Consider the following 27,812-nt stretch of genomic DNA (forward strand, 5'->3'; position numbering starts at 1 on the left):
TTTTTTTTGTTTTTTTTTTTTTGCGAATTCACAATCGTTTATAATTGGTATAGATAAACATATTACGCAGAAAAGAAAACGTAAGACGTATTCTCGCGAATTTAATTGGATAGCGGAGAAATCTGATGATAAATGTGTACTAAAAAAGCTTGGGATTCATTGGTTGAGAAAAGGAGATCTCGGAATGGATATTAAATTTACAAAATTAAATGCACAGGGGTTGGGTTTCACCCTCCTTAGGGGGTGCAGATATTCTCGGCCTGAAATCGTACTGTCTCAATATTAATATTCATACAAATATCATTCAACAACACTGTCTAAAACAATGTTTATAATTCACCCCGTTTTCACCCCATTCTAGGGGTTGCTTTTAAGTTTTATTAAATTTTTACACACGAGTTTCGCATTCAGCGTCGAAAAATACATAGGGAACGTGTAATTGCACTTCCGTGCAAAACAAAAACAAAAAAAAAATTGATATAAGACAGGATATACGTATACGTGTACATTAGGGTGGTTTTGATTTTCAACTTTTTTTTTATTTCGACTTTGCCGCCCCTGAAATTGGTTCCAAATAAATGAACAAAGATGTCCTTTGAACCACGGATTTCTACTTCAACTCTGAACCTTCCTCGCGCAAGGACACTGCAAAGTTTGCCGTTTAAAGGACACGCCGTCTTGATACAGTTTCAGGATATATTTCGTCGCAGGGTCGATTGTTTGCGAAAAAAATCTGTTACCGTGAGAAATCAGTGAGCGTTGATTCTAATATTAAATAAAAAAAATATCAGCATCGTCTGTAAAGGATTTTATGCCGACTGTGACCAATTAGAAATTGACTTTTTTTGTGAGTTTGATATCAGCGGAGAATCGATATAAAATTCTCCATTGACGATGCCGATATTTTTATCAAACGGTAGCATCAGTGCTGATTCGATTCTTACAATCGCGGATTTTTTGCAAATATTTAGTCCCGCGATCAAATGTATCTATACTGAAATTTGCATAAAAATGTGTATATTTTAAATGGCAAACTTCACGGAGCTTGCGAGAGGGTTTCAGGGCTGAGTTAAAAACCTGTGCTTTTGAGGAGACTTCTATACAGTTATTTCGAACGAATTTGTTGTGCGTCCCGATCAAATTTCGATAAATTCCAAAACAAGGACTACCCTACTATATCCCACATAACAATGAATATTTCAGAAAACTTTCTGAAATCTTTCACGAAAGGAAATAAAAATTTCAAATATCCTTCAAAGAAAGGTTGCTGCAAGTTGAAAAAGTCCGCGCCAGAAGCTTGCAAAAGATCTCTCGATTTTTGTCCTTCTTAATCTATCTATAAAATATTTTACTCAAAGTTTCTCAAAAACTTTTTCATGTTACGTGGGATATATACCTGCGGCAAATTTACGTATATTTAAATAATTTCCAAAACACACACGATAACATTAAAACAATAAGATTACGAACCCGGATACGAATCACTTCGCACGTTTAAAATCCCAGTACAAAAATATCATAAATATCCGTACAGCATACAAGACCGAGTGTGTTAGATATTTCAGGATTATACACACGGATCCAGCACACGTTAAGCGCGACTTGCGATCGTGAGTTTACGTTGGTGAGAAGAAGAAGAAAAAAAAAAAAAAGAAACAAATAAGAAAAAAGAAAAAACCAAAGGAAATTAAAATAATATAATTACAGAGGTACGTGTGTAAAATTAAAGAAAAACCAAGTGCAAAACAAGAAGAGCACAAAAAATAAAAAAAAAAAAGAAAGAAGAAGATAGAAAATCGTAATTATTTCACACATCTCGTAACATTATCCCCTTATCTATACGTATGGGTACCAACAGGTAGAGGATACAACTACATGTGTATACGTGTTATACATATATATATATATATATATGTATATGTAAGAGAGCCGATTGTGTGAGAGTGAAATATGAAAGAAACCGGGAGAGTGTAGAGTAGGCAGCTAGGCGTCCTCCTCCCTCTAGCGAATACGCATAGACAGGTGTCTCTCTTTATCCACCTGGACCTCCGCGTGCGGCTCGTTCCCACGATCTCATGAATGAACTCGCGTGGCGGCGCGTTCGCTCGGGGAGAAAACGGTGGGGGAATTCCCCGTTCCACGGTTTGCCTGACGTTCGCCGCGCGCGATAGCGAGAGAGAGAGGAGAGAGAGAGAGAGAGAGAGTGAGGGTGAGGGGGGACAGGGATGAAACTATACCCAAAGTGAAGTCGCCGCCGCACCGCGCGATAGCGTAGAAAAACTTTGAGAAATCTGGCAAGGTGGCGAGAATTTTTCTCAAATCAAATTTCCCCGATTTTTCCTTGTCCAGAATGCGTTCAGAAGTTGTACAACCTTTGAATATATGAATTTGGATCTAAAAACGCGTAACGTTGCTTCCTTTCGCACGAATAATTACAAATTGAGTGCTAAATATGCAAAGCATGGCTGGAGTTTCGGAACGTTGTACAAATTTATGTTTAAAAAAAAAAAAAAAATTACCGTTTTGCCTGTCGGCTTTGATTTCGGAAGTAGAATATTTTTGAGTATCGGTTGCGGAAATCGTGCAATTTTCTTCGCGATTATCAACAATGTCGCAATAAATGTCAAAATATCATCGTTTCAAGAGTCCCGATAGCGTCAGGGACGTTATAAATATCTGTAAAAAAAAAAAAAAAAATCTGGAACGGAGTTGGAACAAATCAAAAAGCGTGCGAGGTTCGAAAACCCTGGTCGAATTTACGTGTTATCCTAATTACGGGAAAAATAAAGCGGCAAATAGATTGACTATCCGTTGGTATGTTGTTATAACGGTTATACAATCGCAATTGGGATCTTGTTTATGTATTTTACTACCAAGTCCATTGCCTGTATATAAATATAAATATATACATATTGCACCGTATAAAAAAGAATGGACTATTTTTTTTTTTTCGAAATTCAAGTTGAGAATACTGTTCCAAACGAAGAGAAAAAAAAAATGCCGTCCAACTTTTAGTTCTTAATATTGATATTTATTTTCTATTTCCCATTGAAATAACATTGGGGGTTTATTTTTTCTTTTTTTTTTTTTTTCTTACTTAAACTTTGGAAACTCATTACTCGTCAATGCATTAGCGTACCGATAAGGCCGGAACGTATTTTTGTAGGGAATTGAACGCTCTGGAAAAAAAATGTCTCTTATCATTATCCCTGATAAATCTACTTTTTCAAAAGTCACTCGAGGTCAAAGGTCAACAAAGAACCTCAAGTAACTATTGCAAGAGTGGATTTATCGTAAAATTATGTGCGACCTATTTTTTTTTTTTTTTTAGAGCGTTCAATTCGTTACAAAAATGACGTTCCGGTCTTCTCGGTAATTTAATGCGTTGACGAGTAATAATATTCCAAAATTTTCCCATGTTATTTAAATGTGAAATAGAAAATCGCGATGAGACACCTCTAATAAATATCAATATTAAAAACTGAAACTTGGACAGCGTTTTTTTATTTTTTTTTTTACCTCATTTGGAACAATATAATAATATAATATTACACACGCGCAATTGTAGAAGCTGAAAGAATTTTTTTCTTTAATTGTCGAAATGTAATTATGATCATAATCTATTTTGTTTTCCAATTCGTTTTGTTTTTTTTTTTTTTTTAAACACCAGCATTGCATTCGGTGTAAATAAATTATCGCGATTGCGTTTCGAAGATTCAAAATAATAACGATGAATTTTTTCTTATATTCTATGACCGATATTATTTGTCATAATTTTATACCCATAAGATGTATCGTATAATTAAAAGGAGGAATTTATAATTTGGTTTGAATTTTGCAACAATTATTCCGAGTTGGTGAGACAAGTTTTTCCTTTCTTTTGTTTTTTTTTCTTCTCTACTCGCAACCGTTAATCTCAAAGAGATTAAACGCCACGTTTAGGTATATAATCGATCGAATCGTGTGAAAAATTTAACATTCCAATCATACGCCAAGAATCCTGATTATAAGATTAAATACAAATAGCCATTTGTTGAATAATTATGAGGAAAATTTACAAGAAAGAAATGAAAAAAAAAAAAAAAAGAAAATAAAGAACTTTATTCTGGATATTCGCTTATAAAACGCTTTCCAAATTTCACCCAAGTACGCAATGCATAACACATCTTTCGAATGAAACTTTGCGAGTATAAAAGTATAACAAGGTATTTCAACGGTTCTCGGGGTAAAACGTGAACGCCTAATTCAACAACGCTGCACTTGCAGCGTGCGATAATTAAGGCTAATTAATAAATCCACACACGCACACACGCACAATGCGGTGATAAAATTGAAACGCCGCGGTGTTACATAGTCAAAGCCGGAAACAAAGAACCCTGAAAAGTGAAAGGCTGCGACTAACGGCCTGGTACAAAGTAGTCGTGTGTTCTTTACAGCTGGTTACACATTCACGCGTGTATACGCAGGTATGCACAGGTTACGCTTCAAACATGTAATACAACCAAGCTTTTTACAATTTCCAGTATTTTACGACATCTCGGAACTGAAAATTTCTCTCAGTGTAGTCAACTTTTATTACAAGATAGTGCTGTACGATTTTTGAAGTCGCTGATTACGAATCTGAAATCAGATTTTGAAAATTCGATATGGTGGGTCGAATATGGTGGACGAAAATTTCAAATTCAATCGAATACCGTCAAAAAACGCACAGAATTTTCATAATCTGATTTCAGATTTGTAAAAAAATCTCGGCATGATGGATTGTAGTATAAACGAGACGCTCAATATTGTGTAAAGTATCTTTCTGATATGTAGAAGAAAGAAAAAAGAAAAAAAAGTAGGAAAGAAAAAATGACAAAAAAAAAAAAAAGAGAGAAACTCTTGTTGTAATTTACACAAAGTGCATACCTTAAATTGTTTGCCCAACCTACAGACATACCAACGTTTGCTCTCTGACGCGTTTAAAGGTAAAACATTATATGTATACATTTCTCAAATATTTGCCGATGTGACGTGCGAGAATAAAACGAACAGTTTCTAAATATTTCTACCTTCTCGTTTTTCATCCTACGGTTGTTTAATTCTTCCGTTATCACGAAAATTTCGACAAGTATCGAGGTGGTATGTTCGAAGAAAATTTTTACAGTCTGACAGAGGCAGCAACTCAAATTACGACACGTCTCGTTAAGATAATTACAATAAGTACGCAGGATTTATCATCGATTGAAAAAATCGTTATACTAGTAGGTATTATACTTATTATTACATTATTACACACTGATAATACCTATTCACTTGAAAATTTCTTTGTCGTTCGAAACGGAGAAACTTTACCGTATAATTTAATTGAATTCCGACAATTTTTCGATCACAATTGTTACGTGATAAAGAAAATTGAAAACCTTAAATTTCCAAATCAAATCGTTCGTTATTAATAAATCTAAAGACAGTACGAATTGTTGTATCGTATTTCATTGAATGATAGTTTATTTCCTTCGTAAATGAACTTTTACAAAAATCACTCGACACAAACCTTTGACAAGATTAATATATTTTGAAATCAAGCATTCGTTTATATTCATGATATTCAACCTGTACATCGATATTATAAACAAGTCGTTTTTTCGATCCAAAAGCTTGGGAAGAATTAAAATTCAAGCAGTTTGCACTACGATTCATTGAAATTGGATGTTCCAAACGATTTTTTTTTTTTTTTTTCTTCTTGAAAAACAAAACGACGGAACAACACGATATCCAAAACGTTATCGACGAATACGATATTTCCGTATAAATCCTACACAGTATTTTCTTTTCTCTTCTGCTTTCCCAAATTGAGAAAGCATTGTCCTGACTTTAAATTGGGTAAAAATTTAAATACCAAAAATGATAAATTAAGGAAAATCTCTCGCATCGCAGAGAGAATCCAAGTATTCGCGACGAACTTCGGCACAACATTTGCAAACCGCGTGCATCCGCATGATCTGCATTCGCATCGACGTAGCGAAGCGAGGGTTATATTTAAATCCTCCCAACAGGTTTTGTCTATAATCGCATGGCGTGTATACCCAATGCACAGAAACCGTACCTAACTATAAACGCAAGGCCTCGGTCGAATAACAAAAGAAATAATGAAAAAGAAATTAATTGGGCAAAAGAAGAAGAGAGGGACGAAAAAAAGGGGGCGAAGAGTTGAAGGCATTGATATCAATTAATGAGGCAAGCTGCGGGGATTTCATACCGACAGAGAGAGAGAGAGAGAGAGAGAGAAAATTGTATAAGGCATCCCATACCAACTCAACCTGAGTCTGCGACCCTTGTGACCTCTCTAATTTGGTTCGCCATTTTTTATACGATTCTTTTGACCCTCGAAAGTATTCAGTTTTATTTTTCCGAATTTTTTTTTTTTTTTTTGTCAATAGATTTGAATTGTTAAAAATTTTCAAAAAACCAACGTACCCGTCGATCGATACAATCGACAAATCTTAAGCAATTCCGATAAATCGTCAGACATTTGTATCAAGATTTTTAAGCTTCGTGCCGGAGTTGACAATAAAAACCGATACTAATTTTCGAACGATTAACGATTTTTATTGCAATTTCTAATCGAAAGACGAATCGTTGATTTGCAATTTGTGATAAAAATATGTCTAATTACAAAATGATATTGTAACAGGTATTCTGTATAAATGTATCGATTTTTACTGTAAATTCCAGTTACAAGACAAATCGTTGACTGTGATTTGTTCACAAAAGTGTTTCTAATTAAAAATTGAAATTGCAACAGGTATTGTAAAACAGGTTAATTTTAATTTGCAATAACAGTGTTTCTAGTTACGTAATTGAAATTTTACAATAAAATACGGATACAAATTACAAGTTGAAATATTTCCAATTACAAATTACAATCAACAATTGCAATGAAAAACGACGTGTTGTTTGTTACATGGAACTGCGAGTTCCGTTGCTATATATTGTAATAAATATGTAACAGCGTTAACGCGTCAGAAAAATTATCATCTCGTGGGAATCCGCAGGATTGGATAAAATGCAAACGCAACTGGATTGAGAGAAAGGATTGCGGTAAGAGGAAGAGAAGAAAAATCCTTTCGCTACAGGGAAAATCGTGTTCGCGTGAGCAAGGTGCTGCTGCTTTTTGAATATTACACCTGCAACCTGTTGCCGGGAGCAAACAAGCCGAACCAATCCCCCGTCGAGTTATTTATCGCTGCATCGAACCCGCGACTCGGAACTTCTTTATTTCCACTTGTAACACGGGGGATTTTTTCGATGATATTTTCACGCGTCGTTGTAACGTTAACGGAAAATTTTTGAATTGCCGGACGTTACCAAATTACTTAGCGTTGTTATTTGAATCGAAATCTACTCGCTGCATCGGTGATTCGTAATCAAGAGCGAGAACAAAAATACTGATCGAAATTTCAATTTGTAATTTGAAAAAATTTTCAATTACAAATTACGAACGTTTTTCGTAATTCCAACAATATTCGAACAGTTTTTTTTAAAATTTTTTTTTTTCTTTTCTTTTTCAACGATACATGATTTACCGAATTTCTCTACTCACTGTAACAAATCAAACAGTAGCGGATGAAAATTGCTCGTCACGCCGCGTTTCTATTACAGGTACAGTTCTTCTCTTCCTCTCCTTGTTCTTATCCTGCTTCATTTTCTTCCTCTTCTTCGTCTTCTCCTTCATCCTCTACGCCCCCCCCACCATCCCCGACCATCATGAATGGAGTCGCGTGGCGCCTCGTGACGTCACGCGTTGCCCGTTGCCATACCTTGTCCCCCACCGCCCCCTCCGTCCATTTCTCTCGCTCAACAGGTATAGGGCTTTCCGTGACAAATCGACCGACGATTAGTTTCGAGAAGATCTCGTTAGCAAAAACGTGCCAAAAGTTTCGACTTGTATAATTAGAATTTCGAATTCGATAGGCGAGTTGTTCATTCTGACATATCTCACGCTCTGAAACGCGACATAATTTTTTTTTTTTTTTTTCATATTCTTTATAATTACAATTAAACCCGTTATATTCAAAGATTCCTTGTGATTCCGATTGTTTCAAAATACGAGAAGAAGAAGAAGAAAAAAAAAAAAAAACAATAGCACGATCATTTTCTGATTAAAATTTGAGAAAAATCTGTAATGAAAATAAGGGGAAAAAAAAATAAATAAAAATCTTCGGCTTAGGATGTAACGACGATAATTTTTAACGACATTCGCGACTCGTATGTCTCTGAAAAAAAACATAATTTACAAAAACTTACTTCACGCCTGGATGATTTCGAAAGATAATAATTTGTTTTTTCTTCAATTCTCAGTAGCCGCCTTCCCTTATTCCGTGGTGAAATTTTCATTCGCGTTTTTTTTTTTTTTCAATTTTGATTTTTTTTACATTTCGATACATCTCAACGACGCAGATGAAATCTCATCGATCGCTTTACGCTTCCGGTTGTTTAGCAAGCCACGATGTGTATTACACCTATACGCATATAAAAACACAAGATGCGTCCGACAGGTAATTACGCTCATTAAAATCCGTATAGAAATTTGATCCGTAATACATCCGACACACCCAAGCACCGTTGATCGGATTCGATACGAAGAATTATTAAATTGGTTATTATAACCGCGGCGAAGATCGGCCGTCCGTGTGATATAAAAAATAATAATGATAATTACAATGACGATGATAACAATAATAATAACAACAACAACAACAACAGCAATAATAATCGTCGAGACTTCCGCGATGCGTATAAGATCAAATTGGAAGTTCGTTGCTAGAATCGGATCTCGCATCCAGAGTCTATAATATTATAGACCGATTTAAATTACCTGCGGATATAAATGACTCATTATCCGTGCAACGGTGATACCTAGACGATGTGTTTCGTTTCGTTTCTTATTTCTTTTTTTTTTTTGTTTTTTTTTTTTTTCAAACAACTCTCGTTTCCGGTTATGGTTTAAAAAAATTAACGACGATACACCGAACGCGAATAATACGAGAGATGCGAATCAAACGTAGGTATGGAAAATTTTTCAACAAGAAGGAAAGCGCAACTGCTCGCTTTATAGTAAATCCAACGTATCCGAGGTTTGTTTCTTTCTACGTCGTGTAAAAGACGACGACAGATTTTTATATCGAATACCGAAAATTCGTCCCACGTAATATTTTATTCTTCGTACATCATAAGCCGCTCGTTGATGGTTTTTCGTAAAAATTACAACCACGTTACGTGTCGTCGAACGTGATTTTTTTTGTTTTTTTTTTTTTTTTTCTATTTAAAAATTTTTGTTTCTTCTAACGACAAAATCTTCCTCGACGCAAGTTCCAACTTACTGTAGCATGGGAATAGTTCGAAAGAGACAAATCAAAAGGGAGAGAGAGAGAGAGAGAATGAAAAACAAATAAGAACGAACTAGCGAAACAAAAACAAAGTATGAAAAACGAAATAAAAAGGATGAATGGAATGATTATTCTCCCGCATCAATTACACAAAAGACGCTGTTCGCAGACGGCGAAATATCTCTACAATGTCAATAACTGCATATGTGTGTGTGTGTGTCTGTGTGTGTGTGTAATGTGAACGTATAATGGGGCAAAATGTACAATTATATATGTAGACGCATATAAACGTGTCGCATATGTATGTATGTACGTACGTACATGGGTATATATGTAAAAGCATTTGTCGTCACCGTACGCGTTCCATAGAGACGCGTTTAAAAGATATATTAAGAGAACCGAGTTTCTCTCTCTCTGTACAAACTCTCATACATACGTATTGCAGAATGCGTGCATGTAACATCATCGTGTGTATGGTATATATATATATATATGGTATATATGTATATACGTATACACGATGAATATAACGAGTGAAATTGGTGTTTCCGGTTACGTAACGCCGCGGCAGACGCGAACGTGTAATACTCGGTTGTAATAGTAATAGTAATGGTATAACATTGTTGTTGGTATATAGTAATAAGTCGTCTGCGAAATTACACCGTGTATGTAATATGAATAACACATGTGAATGCACCATATACGAAAAAGACAAAGAAAGAGAGAGAGAGAGAGAAATTGTTTAAACGTCCGAAACGCAATTGTCACGTTATACAACAACGTAGGTTTAATGAAAAAAAAAAGAATTACCCAAGCTTCAGCAAGTACATTGTTCGTCAGAGGATGAAGAGAAGAAAAAAAAAAAAAAAAACCTAAAATACTTTAAATACCGTAAGATAAATAAGTCGAAAAAAAATCACCCATTTGTAATTTAATTGTGATGTCGGATCGATGAATGATATTTAATAAAATAAAATTTAATGATTAATATTTAATCATTACACAGCTGTGATGAACGAGTTGATATAAATTTATAAGGAAACGGGAATAAATAATAATTAGAGGTGTTACGGAGAGATAGGAGGAAGTTTCTACTGCGCCGCGTTGATTGTATTTAATACGGAGTGTGCGCCGGCAGATGACTGCAATACCGACGCAACGACATCGATGATAAGGATACCGACGGCGCCATCTGTCGGCGAAACGTCCAAGCTTTTCGACAACTGCAGCCTGTTTACCGTCGCGCGAGTAAACGTGACCGACGCTCGCGATTGAGCGATAAGAAAGAAAAATTTACCGACGTGACGAGGCGCGAACGATGGAGTGAAAAGGAAAACAAAAGAAGATCGCGCCGAAACACAAAATTACACCTACAAATGAGATCAGATTTTTTACTCGCAAGTATGGAGAGAAAGGAAAAAAAAAAAGAAAAGAAAAGAAAAGTGAAAGGAAACAATATTGAATTTTGTGCGTTCTACGATTTCTTTTTTTTTTTTTTTTTTGATATAAACTTTTATAGACATGTTTCTTTTATTTAAATATTTTTTCTTCTATATTTTGCAGGAAAGCGAATAATAATGGATCGATGAATTGGAAAATAAATATTGTGATGCGATTGTTGGAGAATTTTGTGAAAAAGATGAGAAAATGAATGTATAAATTGTAAACTTGTAAATTCGCAGGTTTTTGCAATTTTTTGTGAAAAAATTCATCAGTCTCGGAGGTGAAAATAAAAATCTATATATATATATATATATATTTCACATTTTATACGTACGTACATACTTATTTTCTTAAATATTACGACTTGAAGCAGCGGTAAAATTATATAATTTTTGTATCAAGATTTTTTACGTAGAAATAATATCAATTCATATCAATTGGGGTAAACTGTTTCGGTGAATTTCAACGAGGTACAAAGGTTGAAGAGACAAATTTTCTTTTTCCCTCTACACTTGCCTTCCCTCAATTTACAGCAACGATGAGAAAATAAGGCTCAGAAGCGTAATAATTGACATTTCCAAGAGAGTTACCAACTACAGGTGAGAGAAGCAGCCGAGTATTGAATCTTGTACAAAGCCTGCATACGAGTTTGGTTGTCTCTGACGGAAGAAACCTGATCCTCTGTTCCCGTTTGACGTTGAAAATAGGCGGGGCTTCGTAATCGGAGCAAAGTGTAATATAGTCGTAAACAGAGACACGATCAATGAGATTTCGAGTACCGAATTCGTACGGTAAGAATGATGAGAAAAAAAAAAATAAATAAATAAATAAAATAAAATAATCGATTTTCCAATAAATCGATCATTTTTTCCCCGATTAATCTGATATAATCGATTATTTTTCCTCATAATCGGTTTTTCATTTCTACTCCGAACGAACTATGCAAATACAATATCAATTTGTCTTATCGAAGTATGAATTATTGTCATTCTCTTACTAAAAAACTACCAATTCGATATTAAACAAGTGAAAGTTGAATGAATATTTTCGCCTGAAATTGAAAAATATTTTTAATTAAACTATAAATTATCGAAAAACTTTTCCACTATCAAGACTGCGTACTGAAATTTACGAAATTTTAGTTTCGTATGCACCGTTTCAAGATAGAAAAAAAAAAAAAAGGAATCCAATATGATCGATTAATTTTTACCAATTCAACTGAGTCGTGTTCGATTATTTTTAGATTATTGGTAACGATCGCTAGCGCGCAACAAATGCAAACAATAGAACAACAATTTAAAAAAAAAACCCCCCACAATACGAAAACGACAAAAATTCAAAGTATACACTAAACGAAAGATTCGATTCATCAATTACGCGAGCATAAAATAAATTTGAAATTCTTTTCCGTACAGTTATTTTGGTAATTCGTTACAATATTTATATATTTATAATAAACGCGGCATCGATAGGTTTTATTGCGATAAATCGTTACGCAATCATCGTCGATCAACGATCTTCGTAAAATATAGTAATACTTATCATGTGTAGTAACGTAAAAGCTAAGTATCTTTGTAAAAATTACATACTCGTGATACGACAACAACAACAATAATAATAATAATAACAACAGTAACGTATATACATAAATAGAATTGACGATTGTGAGAAAAATATATCTTGTATTAAAACTGATTCGTATAAATCCCGAGTGTTTGTAATAAACATTCTTCTTAATTTAATTGCGGCTGCCATTTGACGATGATTAAATCATTCGACTCGTATCGCAAAATGATAGGAGGGGGAAGGGATTTCAACCTCCCCCCTCCCCCCTCCCCCCTCCCCTGCCAAGTTCACATCGGTACGATTTTATCGGTGCTCGATCAGCCGATTATCGGGTTGGGAAAAAATAACGCTAATAATAATTCTCCCAGATGTGTGCGTATGGCCAGCGAAATACAATGTATAAAATCGCTTCGTCGAAGGTTGTGCAGAATCTGTTTAACGATTATTTATTTGATCAAATTTATTTTTTTTTCTTTATTTTTTTTTTTTTTCTTTCACGTTTATACCCAAAAAAAATTGTTCGTATCACGTACATCGGATAATCTTCAGATCACGGTTTGCACCGATTGAATATTATTATCGACCTTGATTGATCAACGATTTTCAACGTATGATATTTCAGTAGCTAATTACAAACGATTAAGCGAAAAAGTAATTTTTTGAAATTGTAGAAATATTCCTGTACAAGTGAAATCTGTTTTGTCGATTTGTTGACAAGTAAAAATTGACACCATCATTTCGGAAGAAAAAATTTCGAATCTCTAGAAAGAATTAAATAATTTTAACAATTTCGATCCGACGAATCGCCGATGAATCGAAGTGGTTTCTTCCACCTTGGAACTAAGTCAAATTTTCATCAAAACCCTTCGAGTTAACAGAGTTATATTTCCTGACAATGAGTAATTAACAAATATGGATTCCCCCCCCCCCCGTCAATAATAATTCGAAAACGGTTAAAAACGCACATAGATGAAATACTGCCAATAAGCCTGATTTTATTCAACTAGAAAGTAATCAAATTTTGTGTAAAATCGTTCAAACTATTCTCGAGTTGTCAAGAATACGTAGAAAGAACAAAAAAAAAAAAAAAACAAATAAAGAAGGAAAAAACTTTCCTTCGAAAAATTTTCATTTCTGCAAATAATATATATATATAATTATAACGTTAAAAATGTGTTCAACTTCTGTTTCTTTTCCCTTTTTTAATCTAGTCGTGTCTTTTCTCAATACACCGCACGCGGTACGGAAAAATAAGAAAAAAAAAAACCAAACTGATTCGTTGTAAGTGAAAAGCAAGCAAGGAGAAAAAAAAAAAAGAAAAGAGACAAAAAAAAGTCTGTCATCGTAGCATTAAATACGAATTTGAAAATTGAACGGTTCTACATACACGGTTGATCGCATCGCTTAAATTTTATACTCAAATTTTTGCGCAGGTACCGTTATTGCCATATCTTTATTTGTTATTTGATTTTCTTCTACAATCTTTCCTCTCCCATCAACGAATCCTATAGTTTCTTATTGCAATTGTATCACACGTATCGTATCGTACGTACGTTCGTCGATACGATTTGCTTTTCAAGGAAAAATAAAACAAAAGTAGTTGAAAAAAAAAAAAAAAAAAGAGAGAGAGAGAGAGAAATAATTAATCAGTGCGGCTCTTCCGCTTCAAGACACGCGCACACCGCTTCGATACAAAACGTGAGAAAGTTTGCAACGCGGTGCATCGTTGCAGGTTACAGGCAGGTAGGTTGGTTTGTTCGTTGCTCTTGCTTTTGCAGGTAGTTTGCTCCGGATGACCGAAGGAACGGATAGACGGATGACTGGATGAACGGATCGAAGGATCGGCGTTCGACGACCGCAAGCAACTCCGCAAGGCAGCTGCGGTTTAAAGGCAACTTCTTCTCTCATTCTCTTCTTCTTCTTCTTCTTCTATTTTACCTCTTTTTAGCTTTTTCTCTTTTTCACGTCGCAAGTCGGCCAGCCTGGTAGTATAACCCGGCTGTGACCCCCTATGCAGGCTTTCTCATTTTTCTTTTTACACTCTCTCTCTCTCTCTCTCTCTCTCATCTCCTTTTTGCAGCCCCCCCAAGAAAACCGCCCGCGGTTTCCTCGCGTTATATATATATATATATATATAACATTACGTATTCGGATATGGCGAGTCAAATGTTTCGTTATTATTGTCAAATTTTACTCGAGCCAAACACGATTTGTTAACAGTTAAAAAAAATTTTATAATAACAACAAATAATTTATTTCGCCATATCCAATTACACATGGGGCATTCCACGCCAATTCGACCTGCGTTTTACCCTTGACCTCTATGATATGGCGCGCGATTTTTTCTACGATTGTTCTCACTTTGAAAGGTACTCTGTTTTTCTTTGTTTCTTTTTTTTTTCAAAGTATATATATGTATAATACAATGTTTGTTAACGGTATATAAACTCTTTTCTCATCGCATGTACCATAGAATGAGATGCTGCGCGCATTGCTTCGCTTTATAAATTATGCACCTGACTTCATTTTCTCAGGCGCATAACGTTGATATTGTAATAAAAATTTAACCCCTCCGCCCCTAATGCGGCTTTCGCGTGAGAAGATATTTCGTTACCTCGATCCCGATAAATCGGAGAGGGGGGGGGGGGGGGGGGGGGGCAAAAAGAAGAAGAAGAAGAAGAAGCAGAATATTAGATAAAACAAGACAGTGGAAAGCGACGTACGAGATCGAAAAAAAAAAAGTCACACACGCGTATAATCAGATTGACCGACCATGGCGCCAAGTCTGTCCCTCTGCAATGCGATGCAGCATCCGCGGATTCAAGATATAAAATTCCACGACTTGCATACGAGTATATTTTATTTGCCGCAGCATTTTTCCACAGCTACTCGAGCGATCAAAATATATATGTGTAAACAACTACGGGTATAGACAATCGAAATAAATTGATAATTATACTTGTGCACACTGAGGGAAATTTTTTAGTTACGGTTACCGCTCGGTCCTTGACTGTTTTCATTTTTTATCAAGATCGAAAAATATAGTTCTAGGTAGAAAATTAAAATTAATTTTCTAGTATCCGTTACTATACTTTCTCGTTACGATCTCTGTTTCTATATTTTCTAGCAACTGTTGCGATAATTTAACGCTCGTGCAACGATAAATCGACGCTTAAAGCCTTGTTTGACTAAAAAAGTAGAGTAAACCTGACAAAGTGATTTTGCGTTGCGATAACCGCAAAAGGATCGACGATAGCGCAAAATGGTTAGGCATCCCTCGTTTTTCGAAATTCCAACGATATTGAAAAAAAATTTTTTTTAACGATACCTGTTTTACTTAATTTTTCTACCCACTGTGTCAAATGAAATTTTTCTCATTGCATAGAATATTCCAATTACAACTGCAACGTGAATATTTGAAACGTTATTGTCCCAACTTTTAACGACATTCGTTACGGGTATCCAACTTTTGTCACAGGCATACAACGAAATAAAATTTATCCTTCTCGCAGTGTGCAGCATATACATATATATATATATATATATATATATATATATATATATATATATATAGATGCAAGGTGCATTCGCTGCGTAGATTTAGAAAGCGATGGAAATAGAGATAAAAAAAAAAAGGGGGGCTAGAGAGAGAGAGAGAGGGGAAGAGAGATATACAGGCGTGCGCAACCTGAACGCAGATTACAGAGCTCCTTGGTAAATGAAGCACGTAAGACGAGAACGGAGCTCCCCGTTCATCCGGTCTTTCAGTTGAGAATAAATTGAAGACGCACATCGGAAGGGCCTCCGTCCATCCATCCATCCAAGAAACTCTTCTTCTTCGACGACCGTATGTGCAACAGCAGGGATAAACCGAGTATGAATCGCTTCTCGGAATAACAAAACTTATTTTCCATCTTAGGTATTATATGTATAATAAATATACATAAATATAAACGTGCGTAGGAATGTCGATATTTACTTGTATGTACACACATATATATATATATATATATATATATATATATATGTACATTAGGGTGATTCAAAAAAATCATTCTTATTTTCGAAAAAAAAGTGGTAGTGAAAAAACGATTCGAAATGACGAAAAAATAATGAGATTTAGAGGCGGCGCAAAGTCGATTTTATGCATTTGTTTGTGGTTTTTTTTTTTTTTTAACCAATCAAAGATCTACCAGTAGATCGAGATCTAATTTTTAAAATTGCCCGATAAACACTGTGTAAAAAGTACAAACTTTGAGATTCGATTTTCACAATTTTTTGAAGGGTACAAAAATATAGTCGCCAAGTTTAGTTGATTTCTTTGAAAAAAAAAAATTGCGTTTCCGGGAAATGTCTCGTGAAATACAGAATTATGTCAAATTTAACAAGATAGCTTTTTTTTTGTTAAGAATAAATCAATCTACAAAAAAAGGTATCTCGTGGTTTTTTTCGTAAAATATATATTTACACTTATGATTATGATCTTATCTAAATTTTACGAAAAAAAAACCTCAAACAAATACATAAAATCGACTTTCGCTGCCTCTAAACCTCATTATTTTTTCCTCATTTCGAATCGTTTTTTCACTACCACTTTTTTTCGAAAATAATAACGATCTTTTCGAATCATCCTAATATATATATATATTTGCGCGATTTTCTCATATTATTATTATTGTTCTTGTTGTTGTTGTTGTTAAAAATATACGTCTGTTTAAATCAAAGCAGCCCGCATCTGTACATTCATATAAAAATGTTTCAGCTTTGATAATTTCGATTATTCTAACACTACTATAAATCATATGAAACGTACGAAGTGATTTTATCACAATGAAGGTAAAAGTGATATTGCGATAAAGACGATTTTTAAATTTTACCCGTATACGTTGAAATTCGAGAAACGGTTTTTTCATTATGTAAAACGAACAATTTTCACTCGTCGCGTCATTTATTTCTGTACGTGTAACATTATTACAAATTTCTTTTAAAACTCGAGATAATTTCGAACGACTCGATCTTACAAACAAATAAACAAGTAAATGAATAAATAATTTAGACTGAAATTTGAATTTAAACTTCTACACCATCCATTATATCGTACGTAAATTTGATTTCAAACTTTTTAACCTCTGTCATGTTTTTATAACCTATCAACGTTTTTTTCATCCAACCACGAGGAAGAAAAATAAATTTAAAAAACTCTGAGCCGTCGGTTTTCCGATCATTAAAAACTTGGTCGTTTCTCCCAAGTTTGATTTCTTTGCTTCAATTCTCGCCACCGATTAATTCGGAATTAGGCGATTTCGGAACTTTTCAAATTCGGCACTTGAACCCTGCCTAAAAAACCTTCCGAATTCGTCTCAACGATACAGAATCGCGTACAGATTCAACGTTCTCCAATTTTATACTTTTACTCTTCCATATTTTCAACTGTCCGTACCAGGATCGCTCTAAATTTAAATAAATCAACGAATTAAATTTTTCGCGTCTGAAAATTCGACGTTTATTCCATGTTTCTACCCCCTACTCCTGTCGGTAAAACAGGTTGCACAAGTATCACGCATACTACATCTGTAAATACGTACACGTCGTGCATAATGTTCAACGTCTGACAATACGCAGGTAGAAATAGAAATGCAAAACGGTCTTATAAACGCATCATACCTGTACGCAGGTACTTAAATATTATATTGACATTCATTGTTCATCGCCTGGCAAAGACTCGTCGCTTCTTCGTTCCGTCGATGATATTCCAACCACGCAAGTTCGTATGTGTGACAAATGCGAAACCAATGCGAGTATAAAGTATTACACGTATATTAAACGTGATTTTTTCAATGCAGGCGCGCCTTCGTGCCGACAATTGTTTTCTTTTTTATTATTATCTCGCTAACATTCGTAGGTATCGATATTGAAAAAGGTGTGCGAAAAGTAGGGATGAAAAAATGTAGGCTTTTCAATACTCTGATGCGGAATGAAATATTTCTAACGTACGGTGAGAAAAATTTCATTTTTTAGAGTAACTAGAAAAATCGAGTGAACCAGGTATCGTGGAAAAAAAAAACTGTTTGAATATTGTTGGAATTACGAAAAACGAGCCATCGTCGATCCTTTTTTGGTAATTGCAACGGAAAATCAGTTTCTGAGGTTTACTCTACTTTTTTAGTCAAACAAGGCTTTAACGTCAGTTTATCGTTGCACGAGCGTTAAATATTCGCAACAGTTGCAAGAAAATATAGCAACAGTGATCGTAACGAGAAAGAATAGTAACGGATACCGGACTTTCCGGTAACGACTAGAAAACTAATTTTCATTTTCTACCTGGAACAATAATTTTCAATCGCGGTAAAAAAAAAAAAAAAAAAAAAAATGAAAATAGTCAAGAACCGAGCGGTAACCGGAACTAAAAAAAATTTCTCTCAATCTGGTCCTATCATCTCAATTTTTCTGCAAAAATTCACCGACGCGTAACTCCCGTCAGGGATTAAAATCGACTCGCAGCTTAATAACAATTATAATAATTATAACAATGCAACACATACAAATAAGATTCAAGATTCACGATGATAACGCAAAATAACAATAATAACACTCGATAAGAATCGAGTCGAGTAGGGTAATTCGTTTTCAACGTATATTATATTATACATATACGTGTATATATATATATGTGTGCCTGGGTTTGTATACGGGGCATTCCATGTCAATTCGCCGGGCCATTGGCCTGACCCCTTCCGATTTTGATGTCAAATTTATTTTGGCTCCTGTTTGCCCCAAAATACGAGCTCAAATTTTTGAATATTTTTATCTCACTTTCAAGGGTTTGCACGAGCTCAAAAATCATAAAATTGTGAGAAAATACGAAGAGGAATCGTTTTTAAATCGACGATTTTTTTTTTTTTTCACAGAAACTAGGACCCAGAACATAATTTTTCGTCCCAGTCCGAAAGTGGGCCGAGAACTAGCATCGCTGAATATTATTTTTTTTTTCTTTTGTTTTTCTTTCGCAAAATAAAATAAAATATTCTTGAAAAATGGCCCGGCGAATTGGCATGGAATGTCCCATGTATAGAACATCGGAAAGGGTGACACGGTACAGAGCGTGATACAGCGTCACGGAAGGGTGGCTGCATCCGGTGCACCACATACACGCACATACGCATACGTTATGCGTACCTATTTAGGTACACCGTTATAAAAAGTCCCTTCGAGGGAATTTCTACTTTTTTTCTCTCCTCTCCTTCGTTTCCCCTCCGCCCTTCCCTTTTTTTCTTTCTCTTATTTTTGTTATTTTTGTTTTTTTTTTTTGCTCCGCCACCGTTTTACGCACAAACGGGGGAGAGTCTTAACACGCAGGCGTCGCATTTGGTACAAAATTGAATAGCACGAATTTTCTGAACTAGTTTTTCACCAGAGCTAAAAAGCGAAATGTACGTAAAATTAATAAACAATGAATTGGATAAATAAGAGTTTAGAAAAATCGAGGAGGATTTACAAGTGATTCGATCAGTTGCGGACTTTCATTTAATACTTTGACTCGTAATGATACGTTGCATAAGTATTCTTGCCACATGTTTTATATCGATTTTTTTTTTTTTTTGTATATTTGTAAAAATATTTGACACATTACTTTGCGGTCTTTTCTTGTGTTATTTCCGATTATATACTAATAGGTTTTCAATACTCGAGAGTAGTTGTCGCGATACAACGTGAATCATTGTTGTTGGAAAGAAATTGATGGAAAAAGAATCGTGAAAATTGGAGGAAAAATTCATTGGCGAGAAAATCACCCCTCTACGCACATACACCGTAATTATATGCTCAACATAAGATAAAAGTTTTTGGAATTGCTGATTACGAATCTGAAATCTTTAAGACAAAAAGGAAACAATTTCTGTTTCAAATTCTAAGAAACGGTAATGAATCTTGTTCAAAACCTTTTCGTACGGTTTCTAAATTTGAAGTAAGGCTGATAAAACTAATGATGAAATAAGTCTTGTCGTCAGACAACTAGTTCTAATAAAAATGTATGGGAATAATCCTGTAGTATTGTTAAGTAAACTAAATATCGATAACGATAAGAAAGATTTAGTCAACCAAGGCTTTAACGTCAATTTATCGTCATGGAACACCCGATACATAAGGTGTAAGAACAATATTGCGTTACACGGTCACCGCGAGGGGCTATCAAGAAGATGATGACGATGACGAGGAGGAGGCGGAGAGGAGGAAGGGGGCGGCCTCCTGCAGTGGGGTTCTCTAATGAGGATGCTGCTGATTATCCAATTCGTTAATTCTCGCCATATTTTGATCACACCGCTCGCCGTAACCTGACTGTACGCGAGTAATGCTCAAATATCCTCCTCTCGCTTTCCGTTGAATTTGGAAAAGAAAAACATGATAAGGCGGAAACACGCCGAAATTCATATTTTCGAAACTTTTCGAAAGCTCCTTTCATTCAAAGTCATCCTAGAATTGTAAAAACGATGATATTTTTATTTGAATATTACGTTCGCACAGGTTGACCTTTACTAACTTCAACGTTTTTCATTTATTTTTTTAATTTTTTTTTTTTTCGGACCCTTTTTTCAAGTCCATCTTACGTTCGAACATTTTTACTTTTCACGCTAATACTGACGTTACTTGTAAAAAATTTTTTTCTCCAACGAGTTGAAAATCCCGATTTATTTACATGCGTTTCGATTATAACAACATTTATCCTTCCCACTTCTCACTCTCCAATGAAAATCTCTTCGATATCACGCACGAGTATAAATTTTCTTATACGTATATACGCAACGATCTGTTGTAAGGCGAGGAAAAGGAAAAATAAGGAAAAAAAAATAAATAAATAAAGAAAGAAAGAAAAAAAAAACGGGTACGATTACAAGACGGGAAGTGAATTTGAATCGAGGGATATAGAAAAATCAAATTAAAACAAAATACTTTTATACATCGAACGCGAGCGTTTTTCCGTAGGTACGCAAAGTAACAGTTTCCAACGACGTTCCGAGTGATTCTGCGAACGCGCATGCGCGGAGTGAGGAAAAGGCAACGTTCAAGTTGCGCGCGTGCGCCGTCGCGAATAAATCAGACTACACGCGACCCTAACCTACTATTTTATTTCGACTTCACCCACGTCTCATATCGCGCAAATTTAAGCCCGGTCGGAAAATACCGAGTTTCCCCCTCATTGTTACACGATATACTATTTCTGTCTATTTGCGCGCATGTGTGTCCGTGTACAGATTCGAGATCTACTTTATCGCGTGGGCGATTCTAACGACAATGATGCTCAAGGCATTCTCTCTCTCTCTCTCACACTTCTTCCCTAATGAAGGGTAACCGGAGACATTGTTTTCACGCCCGGTGGCTAAATTGGCCATTTTCTTCGTTTCCTCATTCCCATTCCCATTCTAATTCTCTTCCTCTCCTTAGAATCACAAAAAATCACGATCCGTCAGCGTTTATATACGCAACAATCGCTGCAAAGAAAGAATATGTAAACAAAGAAATCATATGCCAATGAATAAATGGAAAAAAAGAAAAAATTAAAAATTAAATAGAGAAGTGGAAAGAACGGAACAACTTATTCCGAGTGGCAAAAAATTTCTCAAGAATTGGCACGTATAAATTTGTCGTTATAGCCACAGTTATATATATAAATATATATATATATATATTATCGGTTAGACTACCTATATCAACATCAAAGATCGTCGATTGAAATTTTTTCCCACGAAAGTAAAACAAGATTCACGTATACTTCGAGATGATCGATCCTTCGACATGTGCATATAATATGCATATTATATAGATAATATTATATGTGTCACACGTTGTTTACATATAAATATACATTTACATACCTATAAATCAACCAAATACAAGCCAATTTCCTCAAACTATATTATATATACATATGTACATATATACGGTATATGCGAAATTTGCATGATATTCATTCATTGACCTGCATGGGTGAATAGCGTTAATTTCCACGTGTATAAACCTGTTGCGAAGCCGCCTTTCTCACGGTTAAAACGACGGCAACAGGTGACTGTATTATATATACATACATATGTGTGTGTGTGTGTATGTAATTATGTACGTATACCTAAATGGTGCGGATAAAGTTATACGGATATACGGCAATCTCTCGCACACGCCTCGAATGCGTAAAATACCAAAGTGAATTATCAGCAACTAAGTGTAATATATGTAGGTATGATATACATACGTGATACGAATATATGTATATATATATGTGTGTGTGTGTGTAAACCGAAATGTATAAATACATATTGTATCAGTGTCCCTACAATTTTGCATAATAACTTCGAACTCGACTGTAGAATGGGAATGAAAAAGTATAAGGATAAAAAATAATCCGACAATAATAGATGTTCAATGATTACCCAAAATAAATCGATATGTAAATATCGATAGTTGACGATAAAAGAAAAATTGTGAAAATCGATCCAAATCATTTTTCTTATTTTCATCTTCAAACTTCATCCGCGTTTGTGCCCTACGCTTCGGAGTAATTGAAATTTTGTTGTTACAGGAGAGAAAAAAAAAAAAAAGAAAAACAATACAAATACGAGGTCTGGATGATGACGTGACAAACGAATCGCGGAGCGAAATTTTCTCCACCGTGTACACATGTATATTTATGTATAAAAGAAGAAAGAAGAAGAAAAAAAATAAAAAGAAAATACAGCAAAACGAAAGAAAGATTTCGAAATCGAACGTTTTTGCGTTGCAGATTGAAGAAAAAAAAAAAAAAAAAAAAAATACACGGCACACGCATGCGTTGGTCGTTTTTTTTTTTCTTTTTTCCTTCTTTCATTCTTTCTTTTTCTTTTTCAGACGGAAACGGTGTACCAGTTACATTGTTTTCCATAAGCACAACGCAGCGCGACGATATCGCTGATCGAATGTCTACATTATACTGTATAAAACCATTATAAACCATAAACATATGTCATGTGTAACAACTCTTCTGTACGGTCTGAACATAGCCGTAAAACAGATATCGCGACGTCGACGTGAGATATCTAATAAGATACACCGATATTGTTTATTTAATTCTATGGTTATTCCGTGAAACCGATTAGATTTGCGCTGTGTGAATTAAACGTTGACGAGAGAGCATTTCGTGTACGTCAGGTTCGTTCGTTGTTAACTTTTTCTTTCTTTCACAAGGTACAACCCAAAAAATTTGTGACGAGTGCCGGAAAAAAAAAATCTCTCAAACCTGGAGAAAGTGGAAAAATATTTAGAGGCCGCTACTGACTATTGAAATATTTTTCATTCATTTTTACGTGCACGATTTATGAACCTATATATATATATATATAACAGTTTTCTTTTTTCGTATCGTGGTCGAATTCATCATTGTTCATAAAAATCGGTACTGAACACGAAACGTGGACATCAAGGTGATGCGAAACTCTTGTTTCGGTGGAAAAAAAAAAACTGTTGTACAAATTTCTCCGAGAAGATTGATCTTTCGGCTGATGGAAAAAAAAAAAAAAAAAAAAAAACCGAAAACAGCGAACCCTTGAATCGTTAATCGCGGTTTGCTGTTGATTGGCGAACGATTAATTGAACCACGATACGACAAAAATAAACTAATAATAAGTCGGTAAAGTGTACACATAAAAAGGAATAAAAAATATTACAATAATCGGTAAAGACCACTAAATACTTGCCAACCTCCTTTAAGGTTTTACGACAATTTTTGTTCTTCGGTATTTGTCTGAAATTTTTCGAGTAGCGCGTTTAAAGATTAAAAAAAAAATTAAAAAAAAAAAAAAAAAAAAAATTAACCACCCTGGTGTACATGTATGGAAAATTCCATATCAGCTCACAGAAAATCACTTCCCCACCGACTGCATTTTTCAATTGAATGGAAAATGTTTTCAAATAATAACAGATTTTCATTCATGTCTGAGAACTTTTGTATTTCGATAAACATCATTTTCTATTCAACCGCGCACATGATTTTCGAGTTATCGCAAGTTGACGAAATTTTTTCCCAACAGACTGAAAAAAAATTCTCTCCACAGTTTTGCGTTGCAACGTTGATAAAAATATATTTGCATCGAAATCGTGTAAAAAAATCGCTCACCGTTACGCAAAACATTATTGCTTAGATTTCGTATCCTTTTGACTTCGTACAAAGATTCGTAACGCGGGAAGAATTTGATCGCTCGTTTCGAATCGTAAACTCACAAGGGTAAAAACAAAGGAATTGTGTTTTGTAAAAATTATCACACGACGCTTGCGTTTGTCTTGCATGGTATGTTATGATAAATACGACTCACCGAGGGAGCTTTCCGGGTCGGACAAATCGGAGAGCGATGGAACTTTCCGCATGGAGGTGAAACGTGTATGAAAAGCCGGAACCAGAGCCTCTTCTTCGGCGTCCGAAGTGACCAGTTCCTGCTTCATGTACTTCACCATCATTTTAACACCGTCTCCGCCGCATCCGAGCATCGCGACGTCACCTCGCACATCTCGCTAAAAAACAACAAATAAGTAAAAAAAAAAAAAAAAAACAACATCTCTAAACGACCGACAAACGTATCTTAAATATTATGCGCATGATAATTATATTAAATAACAATAATATATATATATATTGTACTCGACATCTATTTATTTTTCTTACGTACCATTCGAAAAGTTAGATTTTAGCGAAGCCTGAAAGAAAAGCCAAAAGATGATTAATCCCTTTTTATCTTTTTCAAACACTCCAAACGAAATATCTCAAAGACTGTACAAGTCACGATGCTGTTTTTGATATCATTTTTTGGATAATCCAATGTTCTTTAACAAAAAAAAATAAAAAAAAAAACGTCGTTACTACCGACGTGACATTGTCGAAAAATTCAAACCAGATGAGGCACGTTTTAAAATGTTGTTAACGATTTACCGTTTCACGAGGTTTCGTTTTCTGGCTAAGAACTAACTTTTCGAAGGTTACGTGAGAATTTAGTGGTAAACTGTCAATGCAGCATCAACAAAATCAGAATTTGTAAATTCAACCTCTTCGCGCATTCTGTAGGTACGAAATAATAATTGTTGTTTCAACGATTCGTTAGACGTTACTAATTTCAACCTCGTCAATATTACGGATTGTTAAATGCGTTTCGTGTATAACTTGTATACGAATGACAACAACTCCCTGTGATAAAATAATTCAAGATCAAAGCCATTTCAATACGAAATTTTTACTTTCGGCGCAATGGAGGTTTTAATTATTATTTATTTATTTATTTATTTATTTATTTATTTTCTTGTTATTTACTGTTGTTTTTTTTTTATTTTTTTATTATCATATCAACAACGTCGGGTCGGTAGAAGAAATCTATTATACACATTTTTACAACGGCAGAGAAGAATGAGACAAATGGAAGAGAAAAAAAAAAAAAAAAAAGGAGAAATATAATTTATTGCGGTTTGAACGGAAAAAGATTAGAAGATACGGAAATGGGAACGAAAAGAAAGAAAAATTGGAAAAATTTACCGAGAATACGAACGTAGCATAAAAAACCGCACATGATAAAATTCAAATTTTTGTACCATACGTAATACATGAATTCATATGATTGAATGATGTACTAAGAATTTCCCCGACTTTTCAACTGCGGTAAGGTTTTCCAAAAATTTTCCCACGTTTTCAATTCAACTGTACGTAAACTGAGAAAAACGTCATTTGTTGCAGTAACCAGAAAAATGGAGAAAACGGGTATCGTTAAAAAAAACGTGTTTGAATATTGTTGGGATTACAAAAAACGAGGTGCGCATGACAATTTTGCGTTATCGTCGATCCTTTTTTGGTAATCGCAACGCAAAATCAGTTTCTTCGGTTTACTCTAGTTTTTTAGTCAAACGAGGCTTTAACGTCAATTTATCGTTGCACGAGCGTTAAATTTTCGCAACAGTCACGCGAAAATCTAGCAACAGCGATCGTAACGACAAAGAATATTAACGGATACCAGTGTTTCCGGCAACGGCTAGAAAACTAATTTTCATTTACTACCTAGAACAATATTTTTCTCCGTAACTTTGTACCGGAACTAAAAATTTTTCACAACGTACGCGCGTACGTGTTATATTACGCGCGTCATCGTTATCATTCACCTGCAGTCGCACAGTAAATCCCTAATTGACAATCGGTGGACCAGTATGCAAAAAAAAAATAAAAAATTTAAAAAAAAAATTAAAAAAAAAACAAACCATTTCTGTATAAATATATAACATGTGTAACATGTCCGCAGATACGGGTACATGAGTTTAACGATGAAAATGTTTGAGATTCGAGGGGAAAGAATAAGAAAGAAATCGAATGAAAAGTATGAATGAAAAGAAGATACGTGTCTGTGTGTGTTAAAATACGATGCATACTCGTTACCGAAGATAGAGAGAGCAAAGCACCATGGGCCACCACTACCGCCGGTATTTTCAATCTCCGCTTCTGCCGTTGCCTTTTCATTCCCCTTCCCCTTTTACCTCCCCTCACTCCATCCCCTTCTCCCACCCCTCCTACTCGTCATTCCTTTCTTCTTCTTCTTCTTCTTCTTCTTCTTCTTCTTCTACTATTACCACTATTACTACTACTACTACTACTGTTCGCGGCAGAGAAAGGTATGAATGAAAATACCTACAGTAGCGAGTCAGCCGTTGAAACCAGCGGGAACCGAATAATAATAATAACAATACGTTTGCACGTCGAACACACACACACACACACGCAAAGTGTAAATATGCGTATATTGTATATAAATGTGTGTCCGTGTATACCTGGGTACGTAAATACATCAAGGAACTCCCAACGAGACGACCGTGTTATATACAAGCGAAGTAAAGAATCGAACGAACCAAAGGAGGGGTAATATATCCGAGAGCGAGAGAGAGAGAGAGAGAGAGAGAGAGAGAGAGATTGATTCATTGATTGATAGGTTTATTAATGTCCTAGAGTACTATGGGGCAAAGGATTAGAGAGAGAGAGAGAGAGAGGGGGGGGGGGGGGGGGTGTTGGAAAATAAAAAAAAATAAAAAAAAGACAGAATAATTTGCATTTTTCCAACGCAACGCAACTCAAATGAAAGATTCTGCGAAAAGGTGAGCGTTCTACGTTACACGGAAGATCGTACACGCTTATTTTTGATTCGTCACTTTTTTTTTCCCCCCCACACGTCTTACTCGTTGTTTCATTATTAATCTTATATTATTTTGTTTTATTTTAGTATTATTATTATTATCATTTTTTATTTCTTTCCTTCTTCGATACTTGCAATTATAATCGTGTGATCCACCTTTCGGACACGACTTAAAAGTATCCTTGTAATTATATGCGAAACTGTTCGTCTGGTTGTGACGAAACGTTGCCTAAAAAAACTTGGTCGGACGCTGAAAGCTATC

General features: G+C 35.0%; 1 protein-coding gene across 1 annotated transcript in view; it reads right to left on the reverse strand.

Annotated features, from left to right (window-relative positions):
- The window catches only part of LOC107216676 (protein C-ets-1), a 150,521-nt gene that overhangs the window by 93,991 nt on the left and 28,718 nt on the right, over nt 1–27,812 (reverse strand). Inside the window, exon 3 of the mRNA XM_046736227.1 lies at nt 24,710–24,905. Coding sequence (XP_046592183.1) covers nt 24,710–24,905 — 196 coding nt within the window. The remainder of the gene's footprint in view (nt 1–24,709; nt 24,906–27,812) is intronic.

Source organism: Neodiprion lecontei, chromosome 4, assembly GCF_021901455.1.
Source record: "Neodiprion lecontei isolate iyNeoLeco1 chromosome 4, iyNeoLeco1.1, whole genome shotgun sequence".
In the NCBI taxonomy this organism is placed as follows: Eukaryota; Metazoa; Arthropoda; class Insecta; order Hymenoptera; family Diprionidae; genus Neodiprion; species Neodiprion lecontei.